At 49.7% G+C, this 27,146-nt stretch overlaps 1 protein-coding gene across 1 annotated transcript in view; it reads left to right on the top strand.

Annotated features, from left to right (window-relative positions):
- Positions 1 to 27,146, top strand: part of PLXNA2 (plexin A2) — a 209,143-nt gene that overhangs the window by 128,037 nt on the left and 53,960 nt on the right. The window contains exons 5-11 of the mRNA XM_024751074.1: positions 6,432 to 6,532; positions 9,651 to 9,774; positions 11,491 to 11,644; positions 12,692 to 12,788; positions 16,084 to 16,198; positions 24,503 to 24,703; positions 26,378 to 26,474. Of these exons, the coding sequence (XP_024606842.1) occupies positions 6,432 to 6,532; positions 9,651 to 9,774; positions 11,491 to 11,644; positions 12,692 to 12,788; positions 16,084 to 16,198; positions 24,503 to 24,703; positions 26,378 to 26,474 (889 nt within the window). The remainder of the gene's footprint in view (positions 1 to 6,431; positions 6,533 to 9,650; positions 9,775 to 11,490; positions 11,645 to 12,691; positions 12,789 to 16,083; positions 16,199 to 24,502; positions 24,704 to 26,377; positions 26,475 to 27,146) is intronic.

Below are 27,146 nucleotides of genomic sequence, written 5' to 3' on the forward strand. Positions count from 1 at the left end.
CCTTGGTGATTCGTCCCCACAGCCAATGATAATCTGATATCACATCCCTTGCTGTGCGGGGCGCTGCACCCTGTGGGCTGACCAGTGTGCTTAAAGGGGAGGGAGTCAGGTCGGGGAGAGAACCACTCCGAACTCTGCACCCCTGCTGAGCCCTTTCCCACGTACGTCAACCCCACAGACTGAGGCCAAGGGAGGCACTGGAGATGAGGGGCCTTGGGGTCAGAGGAGACAAGAACACAGTACGAGTCACCTTTCATGAAGAGTGTTTCTTCAGTAAATGACTTAATCGGACAGTTATATTCATTAGAGGTGTAATTACAAGACATAAGATCAAGAGGAGAAGAATGCCAAGCGTGCGGGGGGAATCCAGTGTGGAGCGGTCCCCTGGTCCTGGGGAGAAGGCGGTGGAGGCAGGTGGGAGAGGGGCATCCGCCATCGGAGGCGCCTCACCACCACGTTCCTCTGCCGACGCAGCCACCCTCAGATCCCAGCACTCGGACCAGAGGGGGTGGGGAGCCTCAGGCATAATTGAAGCGCAATCATAATAAACAAACACCAATTAAAGTGTCACTTGAGTGTCCCATTAAACTCTGAGTCAGCCCTGACAAAGCCGCCTGACACGGTAGACACTCTCCAGGAGAAGCTCCCTTGCCTTCTCCAGCTTCCCGGGACGATGCCCATCCCCTCCCCATCCTCCCCCACCCACCACGTCCTAGAGCAAGTGCCCGCCTTCGCCTGGTGCAGAGTGAAGTGACCCCAGAAGTTTGAACTTGGTCTTTCAGGGCCTCCACAGACTCAGAGATATTAGAACCAATTTCTCCCTGGCTATAAAGCAGTCCCCAGGCTAACCTCCATCTCTCCTCCTCCTGAGTCAGTCTAATTCCTTCCACTAGTTCCTTTGGTAGTCCCTAGGCAGAGTTTGATTCTATTTCTTTATGGCCCCAGGGCCTGACACTTAAAAAGATTTCCCAAGACATGAAGTCACATTTACCAGTGGTTCTCTTAAGAATCACCTGGAGAGGGGCTTCCCTGGTGGCGCAGTGGTTGAGAATCTGCCTGCTAATTCAGGGGACATGGGTTCGAGCCCTGGTCTGGGAGGATCCCACATGCCACGGAGCAACTGGGCCCATGAGCCACAACTACTGAGCCTGTGCACGTCTGGAGCCTATGCTCCGCAGCAAGAGAGGCCGCGATAGTGAGAGGCCCGCGCACCGCCATGAAGAGTGGCCCCCGCTTGCCACAACTAGAAAAAGCCCTCGCACAGAAACAAAGACCCAATACAGCAAAAATAAACTAATAAATTAACTAATAAACTCCTACCCCCAACATCTTCTTTAAAAAAAAAAAAATCACCTGGAGAGCTTGTTGGAACCATTTCTCAGGCCCCGCCCCATCCCAGAGGTTCTAACCCAGTGGACTCTGGATTTTTATGCCCCTTAAGCTCACAGGTAATGCCAAGGATGTTGGTTTGAAAACTAGGGACGATGCCCATCCCCTCCCCATCCTCCCCCACCCACCACGTCCTAGAGCAAGTGCCCGCCTTCGCCTGGTGCAGAGTGAAGTGACCCCAGAAGTTTGAACTTGGTCTTTCAGGGCCTCCACAGACTCAGAGATATTAGAACCAATTTCTCCCTGGCTATAAAGCAGTCCCCAGGCTAACCTCCATCTCTCCTCCTCCTGAGTCAGTCTAATTCCTTCCACTAGTTCCTTTGGTAGTCCCTAGGCAGAGTTTGATTCTATTTCTTTATGGCCCCAGGGCCTGACACTTAAAAAGATTTCCCAAGACATGAAGTCACATTTACCAGTGGTTCTCTTAAGAATCACCTGGAGAGGGGCTTCCCTGGTGGCGCAGTGGTTGAGAATCTGCCTGCTAATTCAGGGGACATGGGTTCGAGCCCTGGTCTGGGAGGATCCCACATGCCACGGAGCAACTGGGCCCATGAGCCACAACTACTGAGCCTGTGCACATCTGGAGCCTATGCTCCGCAGCAAGAGAGGCCGCGATAGTGAGAGGCCCGCGCACCGCCATGAAGAGTGGCCCCCGCTTGCCACAACTAGAAAAAGCCCTCGCACAGAAACAAAGACCCAATACAGCAAAAATAAACTAATAAATTAACTAATAAACTCCTACCCCCAACATCTTCTTTAAAAAAAAAAAAATCACCTGGAGAGCTTGTTGGAACCATTTCTCAGGCCCCGCCCCATCCCAGAGGTTCTAACCCAGTGGACTCTGGATTTTTATGCCCCTTAAGCTCACAGGTAATGCCAAGGATGTTGGTTTGAAAACTCGGCCCACCTCTTCATGGAGGACATTCTTTTGGCCAAGGAGTGACAGGCTGGAGAGCTTACAGACATCATGTATTCCAGCTCTGTGGCCTTCTCCGTCCTTCCCAAGTTAACCCAAAACTACCTTTCCAGATTTATACCCATCACTCTTCACCCTCATGCAACGTTTTCTGAAGAAACTGCTTTCCTGTGTTTGCTCATGTGGTTCTTTCCACCTGGGACGCTTTTCATCTGTATAAATGTTATTCACCCTTGAAGACCCAGACCCGGGCCACATCCCTTACAAAGCCTTCTTGGGACTCCTATCTAGAGCAGTGCTCTCCCATGATGACAAAGTGCTGTCCACACAGCTACGCGTGTAATTTTAACTTTTCCAGCAGCCATATTTTAAAGAGTAAGAAGAGACAGTGGAAATTAATAGTAGATCTTATTTAACTCAATATTTACTAAATTTTTATCTTTTCAATATGTGTCAATAAAAAATTATTACTGTGCTATTTTACATTCTTGTTTTCCGTGCTCAACCATCAACATCCGGTGTCCTTAGAGCACATCTCTAAGGACTAGAATTCGAACTAACCCCATTCCGGATGCTGGTGACCACACGGGCCCATACATTGGACGGTGTAGACATAGAAGTAGTATCTTCTTTGCTCTGAATTGCCTCAGCCCTCTTTCAATATGTCTCTTAGAACACACATCACTTTTCTTGTTTTTATTGCTAGTCTGTTTGCAACTTGAAGGTGATGGCTGTGTTTTAATGTTGCTGTTGATTTTATTCCCCTAAAGTGCCCAGCACTGGTCTTCCTGTAGGACATGATCTATGGATACGGGTTGATGAATGAATACAGAAACACATGATTATAGGAAAGACAGAGCACCCATGGAAACACCTGACTTTGAGGACCTCCTTCCAGTCCCTGTGACATTTCTTTCCTCTGGTTTGCATATGGCTATGAGGTCTTTGAGAAGAGAATAATTCAAATTTTAGGAACCACCCCCCTTATAAGTTTCCTGTTTCACTTTACTCTTCAACTCAGTGTATTTTAAAAAAAATTCCCACCAGGAGGGCCCAGGAAACAGGAAAAATAGTTGTGCTGTTGGTTTCACGTTTGGAGAAGAACAGGCTTCTCACTATCTCTGCGGCACTTGGCATGAAAGTGGGCTTTGTTGCTGGAGACACTGCTCCCATTCAGGGCCCCCTTCCCCAGCTGCTGAGAGCTGGGCTGTGTTTTGACAGACGGGCCGAATGCAATGCAGACAGTTGTTTTAATTTCCAGCCAGATGCAGACATCACTCACACGGAGCCCGAAACCCAAGAAAGGGAGGCCGGGCACTGGGCTGCGGCTCTCAGCCCTCCGAGGGCGGGTTGGAGGGGGCTGGCGGAAGCCCCCCAGGTGGCTAGGGTCACAGATATCCTGAAGGGCCGAGAGTCCCAGGCCCGGGAGAGGCATGCTGGGAAAGCGTCTGGCAGGCACCTGCCGGAAAGGTGCTTCTGGTAGGAATCACAGGACGTGAGTCAGGGGTCAATGGTTGCTCCTTAAAGTGGGGTGCTATCAGTGGCTAGTGGCATGGCTGGATCTTTGAACTGTCCAAGTCATTCAGGACAGAAATGAACAGTCTCAGGAAGGAGTTAGGCAAACTGTGGGCAATAGAATCCTATATGTCAGAGTTAGAAGGACTAGGGCAGCCTTCCTCTGGGGGCAGAAATTCCTTCCACAGCCTCCCGGACACATGTCACCTTGACTCTGCTTACATGTCCCACGGAAGGGAGTCCCTGCTGGAAGCCAGGTCTGTTGCACTGGTGGACAACCTTGACTTTCTTCTGTCGAGCTTTCCTGGAACTTTTCACCCATGAGTCTTATTGCAGCCACACTGCCCCCCTTCAAACAGTGGCAGATAGCTTCCACGACCACCTTGACATTCAACTTCTTTGACCTAAATAAACATACAGGTCTATCAGCTGTACCTCAGATGCCGCACCTGGGTCCCACCCCATCGTGACCACCGTCTGGAAAGTTTCTCTGGTTGAGCAACCCTCCTCTTAGAGCAGGTTGCAAAGACCTGGGCTGGGAACTCAGGTCATCTCCATCCTGACACCATGTCCATTAATGCAGCCCATGATCGAATTAGCCCCTTTAGCTATGACATCACCCTGTCAGGTCATATTGGACATAGAGTCAATTCAACCCTCGGACCTATTCCACATGAACTATTTCAAATCAGCTACTCCCCCAACTTCCATTTAGAATATCAATTTTTTCACTGAATTGCAAGATTTTATATTTATGCTTTCTGCATTTTGTATTTTTATTATTAAAGGGAAGTTAGGGATGCTTAAAGTTGATCACGTCACTCAGAGAAAAGCTTTGTAATTCAGAATGTTAAGTGTTTATGATGTGGGGAGAATGAGCGGGTGTGGGGGGCACCCAACAGAGAGAAGGAAGGTTCCTGGGGCTGGTACCCAAGACCTTTCGTTGTCTGGCCCCCGGTTCCATGCCACCAGCCTCATCTCTCAGCCTGCCCATCCAGTATACACTCCACACTTGAGTTAGGCTGAACTTAGCCATGATTACATTTTTTTTTTTTTGGCGGTACACGGGCCTCTCACTGTTGTGGCCTCTCCCATTGTGGAGCACAGGCTCCGGACGCGCAGGATCAGTGTCCGTGGCTCACGGGCCCAGCTGCTCCGCGGCATGTGGGATCTTCCCGGACCGGGGCACAAACGCGTGTCCCCTGCATCGGCAGGCGGACTCTCAACCACTGCGCCACCAGGGAAGCCCCATGATTACTTTTGTTCGTGATAATCTCTCAGCTAGGAATGCCCTTCCAGGCATCTGCATTGGGCCCACTGTTACCCTGGTTCACCCTTACTCAGCTGGTCCCTTCCTCCAGACAGGTTGTGCCGGACCGCCCTCCTTTAAGCTGCCAAGGCCCCCAGGGCACATGCCTATTGCCTGCAGTGGATGCTGAGCACAGTGTAGAGCAGGTCTCGGTTTGTAATTATCAACTCCTACTGGGCTGCGTGCTCTTCCGGGGGGGCAGGATCTGTGTCCTGTTCGCTGCTGTTTCTCTGTCACACAGCACCGGAGCCTCTCATAGTGACATCTGATAAACAGTTACCGGTGAGCAGTGTTAGACTCCATCCCGAGCCTCTCAGGAGCACGCTGTGAAGGCATCTCCATCAGATCCTTTGTCCCCCTGCTAGAGGCAGACCACTGTGCCGCTGGACCGCAGGCTGTGTTTCCACTTGGGTTCGCACATCCAGTAGGTGGGGGACCTCTCTGCCCTAACAAATGAGATTCCATTCCCAGCCCAGCAGCCTCCAGCCCCAGCCAGCAACAGATACCTAGGACATACCAAATGCAAGACTTCAATCTTCTGACCCTTTGCCTGGCCTTAATGTCACACCCGCTAAGCAGGTAAGGGTGAGTAATGACCAAACAGGCCCCGGCCCGTGTCCCCTCAGGGCCCCACCTGGAAGCCAGGAGGAGGCCACATCCTCTGGGGGGCAGGGGCTTCATCTGTACATTCCCACTTTCCCCAGCAAGACAGGCAGCTCATCTCTGTTCCCATTTAGCCAGACTTTTCAAAGGATGGGAGATTTACTAGAGAAACTGAATGCAGGCATCAGAGAATGGGATAATTGGATCCAGGTGGTATGTTTGGTTGGATGTAAAAAGACCATGCCATTAGATGAATATTATTTGATAGGAAAAGTTTCTCCTTCTCTCCCTTTTTAAATGTCTCCTGTGCAGGCAGGATGTCTCAGCCCAAGCCCAGCTGAAAGCTCTTCAGAGACGAGTTGGTGGCACTCAATAGCCTTTCAACAGAGTTAACCATTTTCAGCCTTTGCCAGGAGCAGGCCCAGCTCTCTGGAGGACTTTAGTGCAGGCAAAGAGAAACTGGAGGATTTGCTTCCACCTCCAGCAAAGGCAAGAAGCCTGGGGCCTGTTAGCTGTACCTGACTCGTGCGGGGCAAACAGATGAGAACACTGAGGCCGCTGATTCACACACACACACACCCACTGTCACCCCTTAGGGGTGGTGACAGTGCAAGTGTGGTTAGGTGTAGTTGAGTCTGAACACACCTCTGCGAGGCGTCACTCCCCAATCTAACCTGCTCTCTTTTCCCTCTTGGCCAGATCACCAGGGTCCCTGTGGAATCCTGTGAACAGTACACGACTTGTGGGGAGTGCCTGAGCTCGGGGGACCCTCACTGTGGCTGGTGTGCCCTGCACAACATGTAAGTTTGGCACATTCTGGAAAAAAGCCTGGAATGCAGAAAACCAGGTACTTTCCTGGGAGTGTTGATGAGGGATGTGACATCAGTTCGTAGTGAGAGAGGAATTTCCCTCTTCTGAGCAGTAATTCTCATCGTGGTTGGAGTGCTGAGAATAGGAAGAGGAAGAGAGGCCATGGGTGGGCCTTCTTTCTAAGTGCAGTGCCTCTGCCTCTCTGTTTTTCATTTCACCTCCAAAATCTGATCCCCCACCCCCTCCCCCCCGGCCAGCTCTGAAGTCTGTACCTTTTCTACAGGGAAGGGTAGTGGTGTTGGAAGAGCTCACAAGGGAAGTTGTAGAATCTCTAGGTTTCCCAAGAACTTCCTCAGTGTAGCCTGAACGAGGTGTCTCCTTCCTGGAGTTTGCACTAGAGTTGGGAAGCTTGGACTCCAGTTAGCTGCTGTGTGACCGAGGATGGTCCACTGACAACTGTGGGCCTCCATTTCCCCATCGCTAAATAGGGGTAATGCCTACCTCGCAGGTGAGCTGTGAGGATTAAATGAAATAATAAATGCTTTGGCAATAAGGAAGCTCAGGATAAGCTACACAAGTCAAAATAATTGTTATGGACACAGAAGCCTTGGGAGGACCCTTCTGGCCTCATTAATTCCGGATTCCAAGAAGTCTGCATCTCACTCCAACTGGCCTCACATCCCTATTCAGATACATCCCCTGCCATTGAATACCAGCTCAATAGAAATGCAAAATTGCACTTAAACTTCCTGATTCGAAGTGCCCCAGAGGGAGAGAAGAGGGTGAAAACTCCAAAGGCAGGAGCTGGCCAGGAATTCTGTTCCACAGTGGAGTTGGAAACTCCTTGGCTCCGTGCCAGCCGGCAAAGCATCCCCATAAAATGTGCAGAGTTTAGGGTGGAGGCGGAGGCGGAGGGCCAGAGTTCAGGGTCCTGCACAATAGCTCTTGGCTTCCAGCCTCTGCAGCAGGTGTTGGGAGGGCTATGGAGGGAGGGAGGGAAGCGGGCACCTCACAGATGCAAAATCCGGACTGGATTGGAGCCCACAGATACTGAGTTCCCTGCTTAGATTTGGAGGTAAGGGCCTCCTCCAAAAGTCTTGCCAGAAATGCTCTCACCAGAACCCGGACAGTGAGTCTCCATTTAGGTCAGACCGGTGGTAAAGAAACTGCCGCTGCTCCCACTATGCCCCCAGAATGGCAAAGGTGGCTGCAGTTGGGTTCCCTTCAGTGAGGCTGGCCTGACAGCCAGAAGGCTCTCTCACCTCAAGGGGATTTCTTTCTCCACAGAATCTGACAGCCGCTCCCAGCTTCAGGCCTTGTCTTGGGCTACCTGCCCTCTCACTGTGCGGTGGTGGGTAGATCCGGCCATACTACCCACTCCCTGCTCTCCCTGCCAATCTAGCCTCAGTGTCCAAGTCTCCCGGAGGCCCCAGACCACCCCATCATCCTCCTGGGCCAGGTCAGCTGGGGCTCCTAGAATGACTGGACCACATGAAGATAGTCTCAGATTTCCTCTGCCGTCTGAGCTCCTTCCCTGTCATCACCTGCCAGGGCACACCTCTCCTTCCAGCAGCTCTGTTTGCCAAGAGCACATGGGGAGCAAGTTTCCTCCTGGTTATACCCAGAGGTTTCTCTTCTTCTGGTCCCTCTCATCTTCACCAGCCCCTCCGGCAGTGTCCTCCCACCTGTCGCCATCCGCCTGCCTGGGTAACAGGAATGAGTGGATGGACGACCCCAGCTGCCAGGCCCACACACTGGATTTTAATGGAGGCGGAGGCCTGAGAGAAATTGCTCAGGAGCCTCTGGGTCCGGGGGGGATTTGAAGCCTTCCTGTGTCTTCTGTATGCCTTGCTCCTGCAAGTGCGTTATTGTCTCAGAGGCTATTTATCTCTCTCTGTTAGGGCTGTTGCCATAAATAGTATGATAAAAAAAGAGCCATTTCAGTGAGTCAATGAGATAAAGGCTCCAGTCAAGAGCTCACTTTAGAGCTATCTTAAGGATTCACTTAAACCTCAATAATTCTTTTCTTTGACAGCATTCATATTTAGATCCATTATGTGCCTGGAAAGGAAGAGGGGGGAGGGACTTTGGGGGGAGCTCGGGTGGGAATCTCAGCCTGGTTGTGGAATCTTGGAGTGTCCCCAGTGGCTCTTTGGTTGGAGAAGCACCAGCCCTGGAGCGTGTCCCCATGTGACTTAAGTGGCCACCAGACGCCCCTGTGTGCAGGCGTCACAGTGCCCACCTGCTGCTGTAGGCGGAGAAGCCAAGAACCAGAGATGAAGATGTGAGGAGAAGCGGCCACACATGCCTTCTGCCAGGGGCAACCCTGCCTGCGACTCCCTGTCTGTCTCTCTCTTTCCCACCACAAACATTTATTGAAAATATACCATGGACCGGTAGAATAGCTCAATGCATAAAACATGGTCCCTGCCTTCAAAGAGCTATGAATCCAGCCACAAGATCACATGCATGCTGTCCCACACAGCTAAGACCCTGTCCAGGTTTTTAAATATCCCTGGAGGAGAATAATAATATTCAGAATCATCATCATTAACATTGTTCTTAGAAGGGCTAAGAACAGGCCATTTTCTAAACACTAGCTCATTTAATGCTTACAGCAAGCCTATGAGGTAGTGTATTATCATTGGCCTCGGCATTCTGCAGTTGAGGGAACTGAGGCGTGGAGAGATTAAGGAACTTGTCCAAGGGGCCACAGCTAGTAGGCTGTAGATCTGGGGTTAGAGCCCAGGCATCATGGCTCCAGGGTTCACATTTTTAGCCTCTTTCTTGCTACTTCTCACGTCCCCAACCTTCCCTCCCTCACTCACTGAGTTTCCCGTAAAGGTGCCATCCCTCTAGAGCTATTCTTTATGTCTAAACCGCATCTCTTGTGTTGGCGGTCGATCCCACTTCTCTTAGTCTGACTTTAACTGCAATAGAGACCATCTGGGAGTCACCAGGCCCTCTGGGATAAGTGAATGTTGTCATGAGAAGACGGACACAGGCCTCAGAGCAGCAAAGCCTTCTCACTTACCTTCAGGGGACCCTGGAGCCTCCAACAGATGGATCTCAGAGGCCTGACCGCTTGTGGATCTGTGTTTGTGGCAGGTGCTCCCGCAGGGACAAGTGTCAGCGGGCCTGGGAACCTAATCGATTTGCTGCCAGCATCAGCCAGTGCATGAGCCTCGAGGTGCATCCCAGCAGCATCTCAGTGTCTGAGCACAGCCGGCTGGTGAGTAAACTCATCCGGAAGGGTGGAGGCGTGGGGTGTGGGACCCGCACAAGTGTGGGTGTGTTCCTTTAACATTTGCACAATGTAAATGGCTCACACTTTAAATGCTCCAAGGAAACTTGATCTTTGTAGGAAAACTATGGTAACTCTTATTGTAAAGGGCCTAGTCATTCGCCATGCCCCTCGCAGATTCATTACCTATTGATCTGTTTTGTAAATCTAGATTTTGCATTTAGTAACAAACAGCTACAACATAATGCGATCCAATGCCATTCGTTGGTATATGGTGTATTTCAATCGTCCACTTGATACAATGTCTCACAGAAACCTGGAGTTGCCTTTGTGCTTGTATATGAGAGACACAGACAGACAGGCAGACACAGAGAGACTGAGACTTAATTCACAGTATGTGCTTAAAATATTAAAGAGAATACAATGGTCCTTAACCACCTGTCGAGTTGCAAGCCCAAATACTTCGTGTCCTCAGGCCCTGCAGGATTATTTCATTCTGGAGGTTATATGAGCATTCACAAATGTTAATTAGTTAATGAACCTTCCAAGACTTGCGTTCATTCATCCCCACCGGGAGGTTTTGGCTCCCATGGAGCTGAGGGAACAAACAGCAGAGTTTGTACCTAAGTCTCTCAGCCCCATGGAAACGAAACTGGGGCAGAGATTCAGCAGCAAACGAATGTATAGAAAGGCTAGGTGATAGCCACTGTGACTAAGAAATCCCTGCCAGGTGGGATGACAAAGGGAGACCTCCCTCCGTTAGGACTCGCCACTTGCAGGCCGCAGGGTGTTGTCACCTTGGACCCTCATGGGCACTCCCCACTGGGAGTCACATTTCTCACCTGTTGTTTCAAATACCACTTAGATACTATATTGTGGTCACTTAGTACAGCCCCATTTCCAAGTACACTGAATTCAGAGCAGCATTTTACCATTAAACGATTTCTCAATCAACAGATTCTTCTGACACTCTGTGATATTTTTACCATTCAAAGGAGAGTGTTCAAACTTGAAAGGCCTGCAAACCACTGACCTAGATCACTGGGACCCTAAGAAACAGCAGGCATCATCTGAGCCATTAGTGTTCACTTCCTGCCTTCATCTGATCCCCTAAACTTCTTGTGAGGTGACTGCCCTACTCTAGGGGAGCTGTCAGGGGGCAGAGAGCCAGAGAGGAACAGAGAATAGAAACTCTAGGAAACCCACCACCTTGGCAAGCAGACCCTAAATGACAGCCAGGCTGAGGCGCCAGCTGTCTTTCGCCAGCCCGGTAAACTCCTTATAAACCTGCAGACTGGTGATACGTGTTCTCCCATGATCCAGGGCTAAGGCTTATTTGTGAAGGGCTCAGCTCATGACTTGCTTTCAAGTTTGCATGATTTCATGTCAAAATGAGCTGGGTTTTGGGACCTTTCCCCCTAGCATCCTTCCCTTCCCCTCCCCCCAGTGCTTTCTGCTGCTGGACAAGACTGAAAAGTTAATAGTATTAATAATAAAGACCATTGGCCCTGCACACCCCTCGCAGTGCTACTGTAATTGTTCAGTGTCAAAGCTAGAAGATCACCTGGAAACAACATCCTCTTTATCGATGAGGCCAGTGGGGATGAGTGAGCAAGTGGGCAATGGCAGGGCCAGGCCTGGAGCCCAGGTCTCCCGAGCCCCAAGGGCTCTTCCTCCAGCATTATCCCTTTGCTCCTCCCACAGCTCAGCCTGGTTGTGAGTGATGCTCCCGATCTGTCTGCGGGCATCTCCTGTGCCTTTGGGAACCTGACAGAGGTAGAGGGACAGGTATCTGGGAGCCAGGTCATCTGCATCTCACCAGGACCCAAGGTTGTCCCTGTCATCCCTCTGGATCAAGGTAAGAAGTGTCTGCCATGAGAGTCATATGCTAGGGGCTGCCCTACCAGGGTGGCCAAGAGAAGAGGGCCCAGGGAACAGGGTGGCAAGTACCAGCACAGACTGACTGACAGTTGCCTGACTAGGTCTCCTTATGCCAGATACCAATAGGGCTTATAAACTTGTTTGAGTCTGAAAGCAAACTGTCATGCCCCAAAGCAAAATTCAGGAAGAGGGAAATCCCTTGCTCCCATTTGGGTTAAGCCTGCACAGTGCATAAAGATTTTTTCCAGACTTCCCTTCCGTTCGAGGAATGTCAGTGGTTTCAGCCAGTGGTTTTCAGCGGGTTCTCTCCATAGAACTGGGGGCTTTTAGGGCTTTTGACCTGATATTTCTTTTTTTTTTTTTTGAATTTTTGAATTTTATTTATTTTTTATACAGCAGGTTCTTATTAGTCATCAATTTTATACACATCAGTGTATACATGTCAATCCCAATCTCCCAATTCAGCACACCACCACCACCACCACCCCCGCCACTTTCCCCTCGCTTGGTGTCCATACGTTTGTTCTCTACATCTGTGTCTCAATTTCTGCCCTGCAAACCGGTTCATCTGTACCGTTTTTCTAGGTTCCACATATATGCGTTAATATACGATATTTGTTTTCCTCTTTCTGACTTACTTCACTCTGTATGACAGTCTCTAGATCCATCCACATCTCTACAAATGACCCAATTTCGTTCTGATATTTCTTTTTTTTTTTTAATTTTTATTCTATATCGGTGACCTGATATTTCTGACAGTAACTGTACATATTTGACCAAACAGGGGACTCTGTGGGATCTGATCCATTACCTCCTCCCTAAGAGAGGGGCTGGGGGCATCTGGGTCTCAGTGATGGGCTGGTCATCAGCAGGATGAAAGGGAGTCTGTTGGAAGAAGATTCAAGAACGTTCCATCTACCATCGGTGCCCCAGGGGAGCCCTGGAGTAGCTGAATGATTTACCCTCAGTCTCTCCACTGTGCCCCAGATTTGTAACCCTCTCCTTTTTTTTTTCCTTTTTCCAGACTGGTTTGGGCTAGAGCTGCAGCTGAGATCCAAGGAGACAGGAAAGATATTCGTCGGCACCGAGTTCAAGTTCTACAACTGCAGCGCCCACCAACTGTAAGCACACCCCTCTCAGCACTAGTACTTGTTCAGTATCAAAGCCAGAGGATCCCGTAGACCAACGTCCTTCTATAGAGATGAGGTTGGGAGAAATTAGTGAGCAAGCAGGTAACGGCAAGGCCAGGCCAGAGGAGTCTTGCCCTGGGTCTGGTTATGAGTGTGGGGTTTTTCTAAGTTCCCTTAGAACAAGAATCATATTGTATTCACCTCACAGTCTCCCAGTTGGACCCGGCACATTGTCTGGAAGAGAGTAAGCTCTCCATAACTGTTACTTTTCAGTTATATTCCATTTATTCAGTGATATTAAACCGAATGGCTTCACTCTCCACAGCCTCTGATCTCATTCGGTCTCCCTTGCAACACACCCTACCCTCAACTCTCAAACTAAGAGTTAAAAGAGGGTTTGAAGTAAAAACAAAGGTCATGTCTCAGGACCCAGAAGAAAAGTTCTCCATTTTATACCAATTGGTGGTGGATTTGAACATGGAGACTGACAACCAGTGGAGCTTGGACACATCATCCATGACCACATGAAGAAGGGACTCAGAGATGAGGAAATAGCCTCACCCAGCACTCAAATAAAGGACTCAGGCTGGGAGAGGGAGAGGAAGCTTTAAACTATACCATGGTCCAAACTGAGCCTTCAACTTTTCGAGGAGGAGGGGAAAACCAGGCCCAACCACCAGCGCTCAGAGGGGCTTAAGTGCAGCCCAGCTGACCTCACCAGCCATTTCCAGCAGCAGAATGCCTACCAATTGAGTGCCCTTGGCTGTGAGATCCAACAGCTGCGCAGGAAGCTGGGAGCATTTCATAAGTAAAAAGCAGGACCAGGAATGGAGGAGAGAGAGACCCATACTTAGTTTCTGCTGGTTCCTCTCTCGAAGTGAAACTGAGGCTCCTTCCATACCATCTGGAAACTCATGCACCGTTTAGATTTAGATTTAGAAAGAGGGAAACACGTCTCTATAATAGGGCCACATAAGGGCCATGTGACCCTGGTCAATCAACAAGGAGAGAGATCAAGCATCGGCTCCATGCCAGAAGGAGCAGTACCTGAGAATATGCTATGGACCCATCCCTCCCACTGCCCAGGGCGGGAACAACCTGAGGACCCCAGCAGTATCAAGTCTGAGGGTCTAGGCTGTGCGCACGATGGGCCCAGCAGCCCATGTGGGGAGAGGGTCTGTTTGCAGCTAAGCCCTAAAGGAATTTAGCCATCAAAATAGGCAAATGAGCCTCCTTAGTCTCCTCTTTTCTGGTCTTGATTTTTCATGATTAAAATCATCTTCTAGAGTTCTAGGGTCTCCACAGTAGCTAAGGAAAGAGACGTACCTGAGCCCCATTTGGCCAAATCAATAGATGTGCTGAGAAAGACAGAACAAGTGGTAAAAATGGCCTGGGAGGAGGCAAGGCAGGGCAGTATGTGGCTGAAGCTGAAATGAATAAAATTGCCCCTTACCCACTGCATTCCAATCCCATTTTGTTGGGAAATGCAAGCATCTTGGAAAGTGAACTTCCCACAACACAGCAGTGAAGGAATACATTGTTTGTGAGAGCATCCACATCTCCATGGCAACTCAGTGTGATGTCACCACTTTCAACCATATTGCCATGGCAATGGAGATGCTGTCACAGGCAACAAGTGTTAGCAGAAAAACAAAGCAGGTATCCTTGACACTAAAGATTCCATTTTATTGCAAAACACTATCTTATCCTTCTTTACTCCTGGCATTCACAGTTAAAAATCACAGAGTCAAGTTCAATTCTTTCCTTTTACTATGGTACACTGAGGCCCATAGGGTATAAGGGCTGCAACGAAGGTCACAAAATTAGCCAATGGAAGAACCTGTTCTAAAACCCTGATCTCATCATCTTTGGTCCATTTTCATGATTTACTTGCTGAATCATAAGATGTTAGCAAGAAGCGATCCATCTGGGCTAGGTTCAGGAACAAAATAACTAGGGGCATATCTAGAAGGGGATAAAAATATTTGGCATGGAGAAGAAGTGTAGATGGGCTAACGCACCCAATCCACTGTGGAGTATTAGCCAGTGACCCCTGGATCAAGTCCCATCCGCCCAAATGTCATCAGAGCTCCCACCAGGTGGCGCCAGATTGCAGACCTGGCCGTATCCCTTCCAGGTTGGTCTAGTTGTGAGAGGCTAGACTAGAGGATCTGGCAAGAAGCAGGAAGAACAACCCTACCTGCAAAACCCGTTTGCCTGACAGTGGTCTGATCACACACAGAGAACCTAGATAATACACACAGCCTCCAGGGGAAACCAGAGAGAAAGAAGTGCTCACTCACCCTGGGGAGAAAGGCAGAAGCCACACACATAGCCTGTTGCTATCTATGCCTGGCTACCTGGAGAGTGGGACAAAGTTATCATTTAATACCGTTTACTCCCCCAAAACTCAGAAACACAGGTGGTATGAACCAATCATTAACACTCCAATGTGATTTAAGAGCTTGAAATAACAGGTGATTTAAGCACTTAAAAATAATACATTTAGCATTGTTAATACTTTTCCAAATCACGTCCTATACGTTATCTCGTTTGACACGAAACACCCCATGGAGTGGACAGGAAAGTCTTAGTACAGACAGATGAAGAAATTCTGAGTCAGAAGGTAAAGTGCTTACTCAGGGTGACCTCAGTGGCAGTGGCAGAGGCAAAACTGCAACCAGATCTGCCCAATTTCTATCCCTGCGCTCTTTGGGCGATTCTGTCTTTATTTTTTTTATTTTTTTATACAGCAGGTTCTTGTTAGTTATCTGTTTTATACATATTAGTGTATATATGTCAACCCCAATCTCCCAATTCATCCCACCCCCGCGATTCTGTCTTATAAGTGGTGGTATGCTGCCAAATATTTAACCATCAGAAATCAGGGGGAAAACTTATTATATGGCATTTTCCAATTTCTATGGCATAAATACTCCCTCCATGGCTAATTTCCAGCTGCTATCATGATGCCAACCGCTTGTAAAATTCCTGAAAATATGAATAATTGGCTATCATGAGCTGATACAGACCAGCTCTAGCACACCACTGGTTTCTAAGTTACATTATTCCCGCTCTGAACACATTTTTCTCTCAATTTTCTGGTCCCGTGAACACCTTAGAGGGATAAGCCACCATTCCCAGGGCTGGGGATGCCCCACCAATCTACCCCTCCGAGAGTGAGACTAGGATAACAGACTTCCATCATGACACATGGGCTACCAGGCACCCTTACCTTCCCTGTCTGCTGCCTTCTCTTTGCCTCTTACTGTCTCTATCCTTGCAGGTGCCTGTCTTGCGTCAACAGCGCCTTCCGCTGCCATTGGTGCAAATACCGAAACCTCTGTACTCATGACCCCACCACCTGCTCCTTCCAGGAGGGCCGGATCAACATTTCAGAGGTAAGCATAGCTCACCCTGGCACAACAGCAGCCCCAGTGAATCTGAGTGGTCCTCCTTTTTCAGATGGTCCGTCCAACGGCGTGGCCATCTCCTTGCCGTGGTCCATGTTGGTCTTCCTCCCAGAGATGTTAGAAAGCCCTGGTATTATAGAGCTAAAAAAAGTGGCAGCAAATACCCCAGAGAAGGAGAAGTGTGCCAAATTAGCTAGACTCCTAAGATTGTGTGCATTCAAAAGCTTGAGGGGACCTGAGGGTTGAGACTGAAAGTTTAGAGGAAATATATCCAACCGAACAGGCCCCATGGTCTAGAAGAGTGTAGTGAATGGCGTTTGTTCTCTGAGTCTAAGCCCTTTGCTTGGCTGCAGACATCGTCTAGTTCAATAGAGCATTCACTCTTAGCCACTCTTTCATGCCAACCTCCCTTCCTAGTCTAAAATTCAGTGATTCTTTGACTCTGGTGTATGACTGTGTGGGTGGCCTTACAGAAGAGAGAGGCAGTCAGCTGGTGAAAAGAACCAGGCCTTGCTAAAAGTCCCATTTTCTTGTGTAGTTGAAGTGCCATCCCTAAGGCCAGACCCACTTTTGTCATCAACACAGGGCAATATCAGATTTCTTCTCTTTCCAATGAATATCACACCCAATGATATTTCCTTGAGGTTGACTTTCTTACAAATTCATAGCAGGCCTTAGGACAACGAAGCCTGCTGGGTCAGTGTCTAATGTTTTTCATGCCCCAGAGTGACCAGTAGGTGAGTTTGAACAACTATGGAGACCTTATGTATTCCCACAAATGCACATATGTATAAATGTACATTCACCTCTCGTTCCACCTTTTAGAAAATCTGCAAATGTAAATAAGTGACAGTGTGGCATTTTGCAAATACTGCTACGGCCTTTATATGTCTCCCTCTTGCACTAGGCTACAGGCTCCTTAAAGGCAAGGGTTACATATTATCTTTAAATCCTCAGTGCCTTTTTCAGTGAAAGTCTGCAGCATGCATGCATGAAAGCATAGAGGAACCAATGACCACTTTACCCAAATGCCATTAATAGGAAGTGTTCCTTGGAGCTACTTGTCTAAGATTTCAAGAAATAGAGTCTTTTCTGTCTCCTAATCTGGGTAGAAGTACTGGTTGCTTCCATGCATAAACACGAGAAAGTAAGCCTTGATATACATGTCAGCATGATGTACAATTTAAATACCTTATAATTTTATTTGTCAATTATACCTCAGTAAAGCTACATTTAAAAAAATTTTTAATTTAAGAAGAAAGTAGACCTTGAAAGGTTTCCCAGACACACACACACACGCACACGCACACACACACACACGTGACCATGAATTCTTTTGAGCTCCCGAAACAATATGTGTTACATTCAGCCAGACAAAATGGAGTTTGCCTGTCTTGAATGAGAGACACACAGATGGTGCCCACAGGCGGTATTTAAGGCAGACCCAACCACAGATGCCTCAGCAGGATGGAACCAGTTACCTAGTGCCCTGAAAACCTTTCAAGGAAGGCTTTTCCTCTGGCCCGTCTGTATGCTTCGATGTAGCTGACCAGAAAGCGCCACCCTGGTCTTAGTGGGCACCGGAAATTAACCCCAGCCCTGGGATTCTGCTTGCAGGCCAATCTTCTTACCCAGAGGAAAGGACCCATGCATGAGCCGAGGGTATGGTGGGAGAGGGTATGGTGTGCTTCACTTTCATCTGGCTGCCGGGCTCCCCCGGGCAAAGAGAAACCCGAAGCCAAGCCTGACAGGACCCAACGGGCAGCTGGAGTGAGGGCAGGAGAGGTGTCAGACCGGAGCGAGACCAGTAACTCTGCCCCGTGTGGAGGCCGAAGGGCTGAGGCCCAGAGGCTAATTGAAATCATGCCGCCTCCCTCTCGCCCTTTAGAAGTCACCGGAACACAGCTCCCTCTCAGCCACGGGTGACTCAAGAATTCCAGAGGACTGGGCCTGGGAGAAGCTGTTGCCATCCCAAGTCAGGATTAAATTAATACTGAAAGAGCCCTGCGGGGAAAATCAGAGGCTTCCCATCTCCTTTTTCATTTCCTCCCTTAACGTCTGTTCCTTGAGGTGAGAGAGATGCCTTTGTCTCCGTCACCTCCCCCTCGCCCTGCTGACATGCACTAGCCAGCAGGGCCCCAGAGACTGGGTGTGGGTGAGGGTGCTCTGGGGCTCCTGAGTTTACTCAGGAAAGGAAATAGGGCGCAACTTCCGAGGAGGTTGCCAGGGCCACAGCCACTCCCGTGTCCTTTCTCAGCAAACAGCTCCCAGACCCCACTCTGTCCTGTCCAAAGCTCTGCTTTGGGGGGGAGCCCCGTTCCTGAAAATGTGGGGAACAGCAAAGGTGCACATGGCCGGCTCGAGTGAGGTTCCCCTTACTCAGTTAAGAGTCCTGCCTATGTCCTCAGGTTCTTCTGGGGACTGGAAATCCCTTAGGTGCCTCTTTGGGGCTCCTAGAATATCTCTTTTCCACTTCCAGTAAGGGCCCCCCAACTTTGAATCAAAATTTTACATCTGTCTTCTTCCTAGAAACAATGTATAACTGATTAGCTCCATTGATGTGTATAGTAACATTAATGTATCACACATTTGCATTTCTCTCACGTGTGACAGGAGGGTGGGGGATGGGGGACCAGTGGCATCAGCATCGCTTGGGAACTTGTTAGAAATTCAAATTCTTGGGCCTCATCCCAGATTAGGCTGAAGATTGAGAACCACTGACATATGGCATCTCAGTTGATTCTCACAACAGACCTTCAGTTTCACATAATTCATATTTGACAGATGTAGTAACCAAGATGCTAAAAACTGGGGGTTTTGCCCAAGGCTACAGAGAACTCAGGCATCCAAAAAGGCAGAGTACAGGATGCTTTCTCCAGAAAATCAGAACTCGTCCGCTTGTCTATTTCCATGGTCGCAGCCACACTTGTGGGTCTAACCTCAACCTAGCCCTGCACCGTTGGTCATGAGGGACCCTCACAAATCCATCCCCACAGATGCAGAAATTGCCCATGGAATACAGGTCAGTAGTGCTACTTCCAGATACAAAGGCAACCGGGACATGAGGTGAATCTGCCTACTTCTTTCCAGAGGGCTGATGGTCCAATCCCACACTCAGTCCCGATAACCAAGAACCACTGTGCTAGAGTGAATGCAATTCAAAATAAAAGTATTAGTAGCTAACATTTTTTGAGTGCTTATTATATATACAACATTATACATGCACATTTTTATCTCATTTAATTTTAACTACTCTATGAAGAGGATTCTATTATAGATGAATAAGTTGATAAGTTTAAACCATTTTCCTACGATCCTCACATAAATGCAGAAGTCATGATTCAATGTTCCCAAGCTGGTTCTAAGGATGTTGAAGTCCTCCGATCCTGTGTTCACGTACACAGACGAGAAGTATGCAGTAGTAATGTCAACATGGTTAACCCAGTTTATCACCACTTACAACAGACCTTCATGTCCCTCTTGCCTGCGGTCTAGGGTTGTCAGGTATCACAGGCCCCATTTTATAGATGAGGAAGCTGAATTTCAATTGAACCGTCTCTTGAGCTCTTTTAAGGTAACGAGCCAAACCTTTCCCCCACTCAGAGCACAGCAGATCTCTGAAGGGGTCCCAGAAATCTGGGCCTCCCTGGACCGGATCAAGCTGTGACACGGTGTTAGCAAGTGGGTGTACGCAGGAGTATGTATGGCTTTCAGCTTTAGAAGCTCATCTCCCTCCATGGCTAAGCCAGGCCTTGTGAGATGTAGATACACATATCTTCTTTACGCCCTGTCCCAGAGGAAAGATAGAACCAAATAAATCCGATTAGCTTCCCAGGATGCTGGCTGCTCTGTCTCTTTGAAGTCCAGCTGGTGAAGATAATGTCATTTCCACATGGGAGAAGTCGTTTCTGAGGGCTGAAGGGTCCCCAGCGCTCAAAGCTGGAGAAGCACAGCTAAACAGGGTGGATCACGTGGCCCAAAGGTCCATACACAGGGCTGCTGTGCCAGGGTCCTGCCCTCCCTCCCGTCGTGTCTCCTCCTCCGCAGCTCACCCCTCCCCTGAGATGTTCCCCAACAGGACATCTGCTCATCTCGATAGAAACTCAGATTGCTGCCAAGGAGGGCCGTCCTGCTGCCAGTTAGCCTAGAGGCAGAAGGCAGAGTAAAATGACCTACCGAGGTCATTCAGGAGACTGGGCGGGTCTGCGGAAGCAATGGAGATTCTAACAATGCACACAACAGTCTTCACATACTGCAGAAGAAGCCTACCATGATTATTTGTTCTCTTGTTCTTAGGACAGGAACTGTGTGCATGCATGTGTGTGTGCTCACAGAAGCAAACAGCTTGGAAGTGGCCTTATTGTATCTAATGAAACCCATCACCTTCCTAAAGCCCCAGAGGTATCGAAGTTCCAACAGCTTGGCAATGTTCAGGCTGCCGGCTCTCCTGCACCTGCCTTCAGCCCTCACCACTGCCATTCCACCTAAGACTCGCTGCTCCCTCAAGATATTCACCAGAACAATCTCACAACCCAAAGAGTCTGTATATCCCTGTATTTCCTAGGGAGAAGAGAGTGTACCTGGGCACCAGCCGTGTCTTCCCTTTGCCCTTAAGAAGGGAAGGAAGGATGCTATTCCATCTGGCCTGAGAGAAACAGACAAAAAACAAACAAAGCCTAAGACATCCTTTTCTCCTGGGGCAATCTTGGAAGACTGTTTAGGCGTTTGGAAAGCCCCTAATCATCATCCTTCAATTTAGTCCCCAAAAGTCCGAAAGTCTGACCATGGGAATTTTTTCTAAAATTGTAGAATCTCTTTAAAAAACTCATAAAAGTACTCATAAAGTCTCCTTATGATTCTCCAACTTCCAGGCTGGACCAGACAGCACAGCCCAAAGGATGAGGGTGTGTGGTGGGTGTGTATTTGTGTATATACACATGCAGACATGTATTTTTTGTCATGATTAAAAGGATTCTACAATCTTGTTTACTAACCTAAGACATTGTACTCCCAAAAGTACGTCTTTAAGACTCTGCTCATGAAATTTGAATTTGTTCTCTGAGCTCATTAGAGATGAAAAAACAACTGGTCACCCTTTACAATATATCAACTAGTTCTTTTTTTTTTAATTTTTAAAACTGCCTCAGTTTTAATTTCTAATACAGTAAACAAAAGTTCTTGAGGTCCTTAACAATATTTTTCTTAATAGTTTTTTTAAACAAATTTGTTTATTTTATGTATTTATTTTTGGTTGCGTTGGGTCTTCGTTGCTGCGCGCGGGCTTTCTCTAGTTGCGGCAAGCAGGGGCTACTCTTCGTTGCGGTGCGCGGGCCTCTCACTGCGGTGGCCCCCACCCCCACCCCCCTGTTGCAGAACACGGGCTCTAGGCGTGCGGGCTCAGTAGTTGTGGCTCTCGGGCTCTAGAGCACAAGCCCAGCAGCCGTGGCACACAGGCTTTGTTGCTCTGCGGCATGTGACATCTTCCCGGACCATGGCTCGAACCTGTGTCCCCTCCTTGGTGCATCTGTCCTCATCTGTCGGTGAACAGAAGCCACTGAGTGAGTACCACGTGCATACCCCAAAACAGCACGCAACGCTGTCCTGGCTGCCCTCCGCGCCACCGCCGCCGTCCCGCAGGCTCCTGCCAAAACTTTTCCCGTTAATCCCCAGATCCCTATCAACTAGTTCTGATTCTGAATATCTATTCTCTCCCTCTCTCTCACAGGTATACATACACACATGCACACACACACAGACACACACTCATTATACCTCAGCCTTATTTCTAGTCTAAATTTAAATTCTAATTTTTTAGACTCAATGGGAGTTTTTTAGCCACTAACAGGAAATAGTATCTCCTTTTCAAAGGGAAGCCTGGGTTTCCCTAAAGTGGTGTTCATTTTTTTTTTTTTTCTTGGCTAGAAATATATGAAAGACTGTCATGAGTGCCCGTGGGGATTGAAAGTAAAAGTGCAGTAAAGAGCAAGTTTATGAGTTGGCAGCTTGAGTGACTGACTTCTAAACAGGGACCCATCTGTTCTGGGGTTGCCTTATGCTCCTGTCTCCTGTGGAAAACTCACCTGCTTGATATCCTCACATGCAGTCACTGAGGGATGGCACCGTGACCCGTGAGGTTCCGCCTGACCCTCCTAGATAGGTTTCTGTGGGAAACTTCTCCTGGACCCAGCTTTTCATAAATCCTCAGGATTCCTTAATAGATGTAGATGTTCCAATTTAGTAATCCTGTGACTCCAGAAACAATGACCATTTCCGAGCCCAGCTTCGGGAATCAAACTCCTGCTCAAGTCTCTAGATGTGCAGAAGGCAGGACTTTACCTCATCTCTAAAAAAATCTAGGAAGTTGGAGCCAAATAGAAAGTTTGAGATCGTTTTGTCTGTTGCTTTATTTTCTTATTTTCCATTTACCCTCCCACGAGCAACGACTACATGTCAGGAATTTGGATAAAGCCTGGGGATACGGAGGCAAATAAGATGCAGCCTAATCCTCAAGGCTCGCAGACCAATAAGGAAGACAAGTCAATGAGAAACTGCAATTCTGAGGGCTAAATGCGATCGGGGAGAGTATCCGTAACCCATCCTGAGGGCCAGTGCAGGGAAAGGGTCAGGGTTGGCTTTACAAAGTAGGAGCTGCAGCGTTGAGTTTGAAGGCTAATTAAGAGGTAATCAGGGCTTCCCTGGTGGCGCAGTGGTTGGGAGTCCACCTGCCGATGCAGGGGACGCGGGTTCGTGCCCCGGTCCGGGAAGATCCCACATGCCGCGGAGCGGCTGGGCCTGTGAGCCATGGCCGCTGAGCCTGCGCGTCCGGAGCCTGTGCTCCGCAACGGGAGGGGCCACAACAGTGAGAGGCCCGCGCAAAAGAAAAAAAAAGAAAAGAGGTAATCAGCTAAAGAGGGCTGAGTCAGGGGCCAGGAGGAAGATTCGGGGGGTGGAAGGGGAGTGTTTCTGGTGGAGAGAAAAGCATCTTCAAAGGATCAGAGTTTGATAAGTGAGAGAGGTGGTCCCTCAGGACTAACCTTAAATTCCTCCGTGGTATGGCTGGACCACGATGCCCAAGAAACACAGGGTAAGGAGGCCGGGGCCAAATCATGAAGGGAAGGGCTTGCTCCTGTGGCCTCTGCCTAAGCCCACACTGAGCGAGAAGCCCGCGGCTAAGGCAGTCCATTGTTTCACATTCCTGTGGCACCAAAGGCTTCTTACCAGGGATGCCTCTGGCATTAGGAGAAGGACCATTTATTGTTCCAGACTGTCCCACACCTTGAGGAAGTTCAGCATCCTGCCCCACACCCGGCAGTAAATGCCAGTAGCGCCCTCTGCAGGGTAGCAACGTACCAACACCCCCCCCCCCACACACACACACACCTTCCCAAAGGCTCCCTCTGAGAACCGGCACCACCACGGAGGGGAAGGGGACAGGGAAAGGGGTGCCTTCAAGATGTTGCCCAGTTGATCCCCGAAGACAGGAAATGATTGCACATGGAGGAGGCTGTGTGTTCTCATTGCCAGAGGCCACTGGGCAGTGTCTTCCTGGAAAGGGAGAAAATGGGCAGGGGGTGGAACTGTCAAGAAGTGGTCATTTGACCTCTGGTGGAGAAGCAGCCTCTAGAAGAACTAAGGAACACCACTCTCCTCCTCACTTCCTCCCCCTCTCATGGTCCTTCCCACAACCCCTCCACACCAAGACTTTATTTTTTCTCTTTTGTTTCCCAAAGCGATATGGTCTTCATGCAAGGCTTGGTAATGAAGTGAGATAAAAAGCCAGAGCGAGTGTTTAGAGAGCGTTGCTGGGAGGGCTTGAGCCACCTCCTGGAAAGGCCACTCAATCGGCGCTGGGAAGCTGAGGCTGCCGATAACAGATCACCTTGGGCATGCACAGTGCAAGAGGAGCTGGGGGACAGATGAAACCCAGAGGTGGGGGGTCCAGGCTGGGGACAGGGACACGTGGAGCATCTTTTATCCTGTGTCTCAGGAGATAAAATCCACAACCTGCCACGCGGGGCTTAAAAATTAATTCCTAAATTGTAACACACACAGCAGATACAGGACAACTTGTGGGATGGAGATGATGATATCGAGGCCCGGGAGCTAAGAAATAGATTTAATATTCCCTGCTGACTCCATGTGCCCCTTAATTGAGGTACATCCTTGTGGGCAGCCCGCCTGGATGCAAGAGGCTATGACCTGGCATGGAAGGCCTGTCCACCACCCGGGCTTGGGGAGCAGGGAGGTATGAGCCAGGACAGACCAGACGGAGGTTCTCTGCTTGTTCCCCAGGACTGTCCGCAGCTGGTGCCCACGGAGGAGATCCTGATACCCGTCAGGGAAGTAAAACCAATCACCCTCAAGGCTCGAAACCTGCCCCAGCCTCAGTCCGGCCAGCGAGGCTATGAGTGCGTCCTCAACATACAGGGGGCCGTCCACCGGGTTCCCGCCCTGCGCTTCAACAGCTCCAGCGTCCAGTGCCAGAACAGCTCGGTAAGAGCACCAGGGCAGGGCTTTCTCTCACACCTGAGCCACGGCCTCAGCCTGACATGCCCCGGCTTCCAGAACCCTCCAGGTCCACAGGCTGACCCACGTCTCCAGTGACAGAGGAGTCTCCTGGCATAAGCTGAGAGCTTTGTGCCCTTTCTGAGTAGAAAGAGTACTTCTTGGCCTTTGGTGAAACTTCAGCCAACGCCAGTCACCTTGACCCCAAATCCTGTCCGCATTCAGGGAGTGGATCCGCTGGAGGGCAGGGCACCACGCGGGAGGAGAGCTACAGAAGAGATCAGCGCAAGTGGAAGTAGAGTGGCACGAGGGGAGGGGGGAAGGGAGGAGGAGGAAGCCGTGAACTCCAGGAGCAGCAAGGGTTAAACCAATCCCGAATGCCAGACAGAAAGCACGAGGTGTTTAATTATACTACTAGCCCAGAGAAGATCTTTTCATCTGCCAGCTCCCTGTCTCCCTGGGGGGTCAGCTGGGAGATGGGGGGGATGTGACAAAGGTGACAGAGGTGCTGAGGGAAGGTAATTCGCCCGGGAGAGATAAAGAGAATCTGGGCCTCTTATCAGGGAGCTGTCAGATTCCCGGTCATGGGCACTTGATGAAATTTGTAATCTGGTAGAAGGCCGCCAAGCACCCGGGGAAGGTGGGAGATGAGAAAGCAATGGAGCACAACAAAGGGAGGAAGGTGGCAGGAAGGGCCCGAGTGACGGGCCCTGGGAGCTAAGTGGCCGGGCTGGGCAGTCCCCACAGAGGGGATTCCCACAGAGTCTCAGGGGCTGGGCCACCAGTGGGGCTGTTTCTGATGTGTCTGAGGGCTTGAGAGTCCTCTGTGGGATCAGCATGGGAGAAAGTCCACTCCCAGCTACAGCTTGGGGGCCTTAAATGGCAGAGCTGATCAGATCTGTGCGCAGAAAGCTCTGGGCACTTTCCCTAGTGAACTGTTGACCAAAGTAAAGCTCACGTGCAGAAAGAAAGGGCCACCACAGGGCCTGGCCAACCGACCGAGGCACCGCTGCGTGTTACACACATGCTGTGCTCAGGGCTCTGTGGGATTTACAGAGCGGCATGTGGACTTTCTAAAGAGACTAGACTTCCATGTGAAAAGATGCAAAGCAGCTCCCGGGAAGTGCCTGGTTAAAGACAGAAACACCAGGGGATGGAGAGGTTGGGGAGGGCTGGGAGGAATGGCAGAGAAGACACCTGGGGAAGGTGAGTCTGAGCTAGACTAGGAGAGTAAAGGTGGTGAAGGGTGGAGGCTGTCGGGGGAGGGAAGAATTCTTAGGAGACGTGAACTGAACACATACAGAGAGGGGCTTGGGTGGGTGTGCTTGGAGACAGGTGCTTCAAAGATTCTGGAGGAGAAGTGGAAGAGAAGGTTGGAGAACTAAGCTTGGATGGGATTATAGGGGGTATTGAATGCCAACTAAGGGGTTTGAGCTGGATCCTGTTGGCATTAGTGACTAGCAGTCGGGGGGAAGACACCATAGGGATAATGTGAACGGTGCATGGGGTTCCTGTTTCTCCCTCTGGTCCTCTCTCAGCCCAGAGGGAACCAGAGTCCCTGGTTTCTTTTCTGGTCCCCTGAGATAGCAGCAGCATCCCTGTCCCCCCGCCCCCCGTGATAGAAAGCCTCATGTGCGTGTACCTCTGCCCCTCTCCCCACAGTACCAGTACGACGGGATGGACATGAGCAACCTGGCCGTGGACTTTGCCGTGGTGTGGAATGGCAATTTCATCATTGACAACCCTCAGGACCTGAAAGGTAAGCAGCTACTTCCAGGTAGAGTTTTTTTTGTTTGTTTTTTTTGCAGTACGCGGGCCTCTCACTGTTGTAGCCTCTCCCGTTGCGGAGCACAGGCTCCGGACACACAGGCTCAGCGGCCATGGCTCACCGGACCAGCCGCTCCGCAGCATGTGGAATCTTCCCAGACCGGGGCACAAACCCGCATCCCCTGCATCGGCAGGCGGACTCTCAACCACTGCGCCACCAGGGAAGCCCCCAGGTAGAGTTTTAATCTTTCCGTGACCCTGGGAAAAACTGGGGCTGGAAGGATCAGAGCCGGCCAGCTGCTGTGCCATGAATAATACACTCCCTCTGTCAGCGTAATTCTTCAGAGGATCCTAAAGCAACATTTGGCGCCATCAAAGCAGTCCTGTTGGGAACCCTGTTTTATTACAACCAGAGCATCCGCCGGGTGGCTGCCGGTTCATCACGTTTTCCTTTGGCTCCCGGAGACTTTGAAGTGTCTGTGGAACCTGACCAGGAGAGCAGCAGGCAGGAATGTCCTGCCAGTTTTCCTGGAAATGGAGATATTATTTACAATCAGGTTCTGGTTCCCCTGTCCTTGGTCCCAGTCACTGCACAAGGAAGGTTTGAAAGGCAGCTCCCCTGGTCCTGAGGTTGATGGGAGGGACCAGCTGGCTGACTCGAGGG

Source organism: Neophocaena asiaeorientalis, unplaced genomic scaffold (genome assembly GCF_003031525.2).
Source record: "Neophocaena asiaeorientalis asiaeorientalis breed wild unplaced genomic scaffold, Neophocaena_asiaeorientalis_V1.1 scaffold67, whole genome shotgun sequence".
Classification (NCBI taxonomy): Eukaryota; Metazoa; Chordata; class Mammalia; order Artiodactyla; family Phocoenidae; genus Neophocaena; species Neophocaena asiaeorientalis.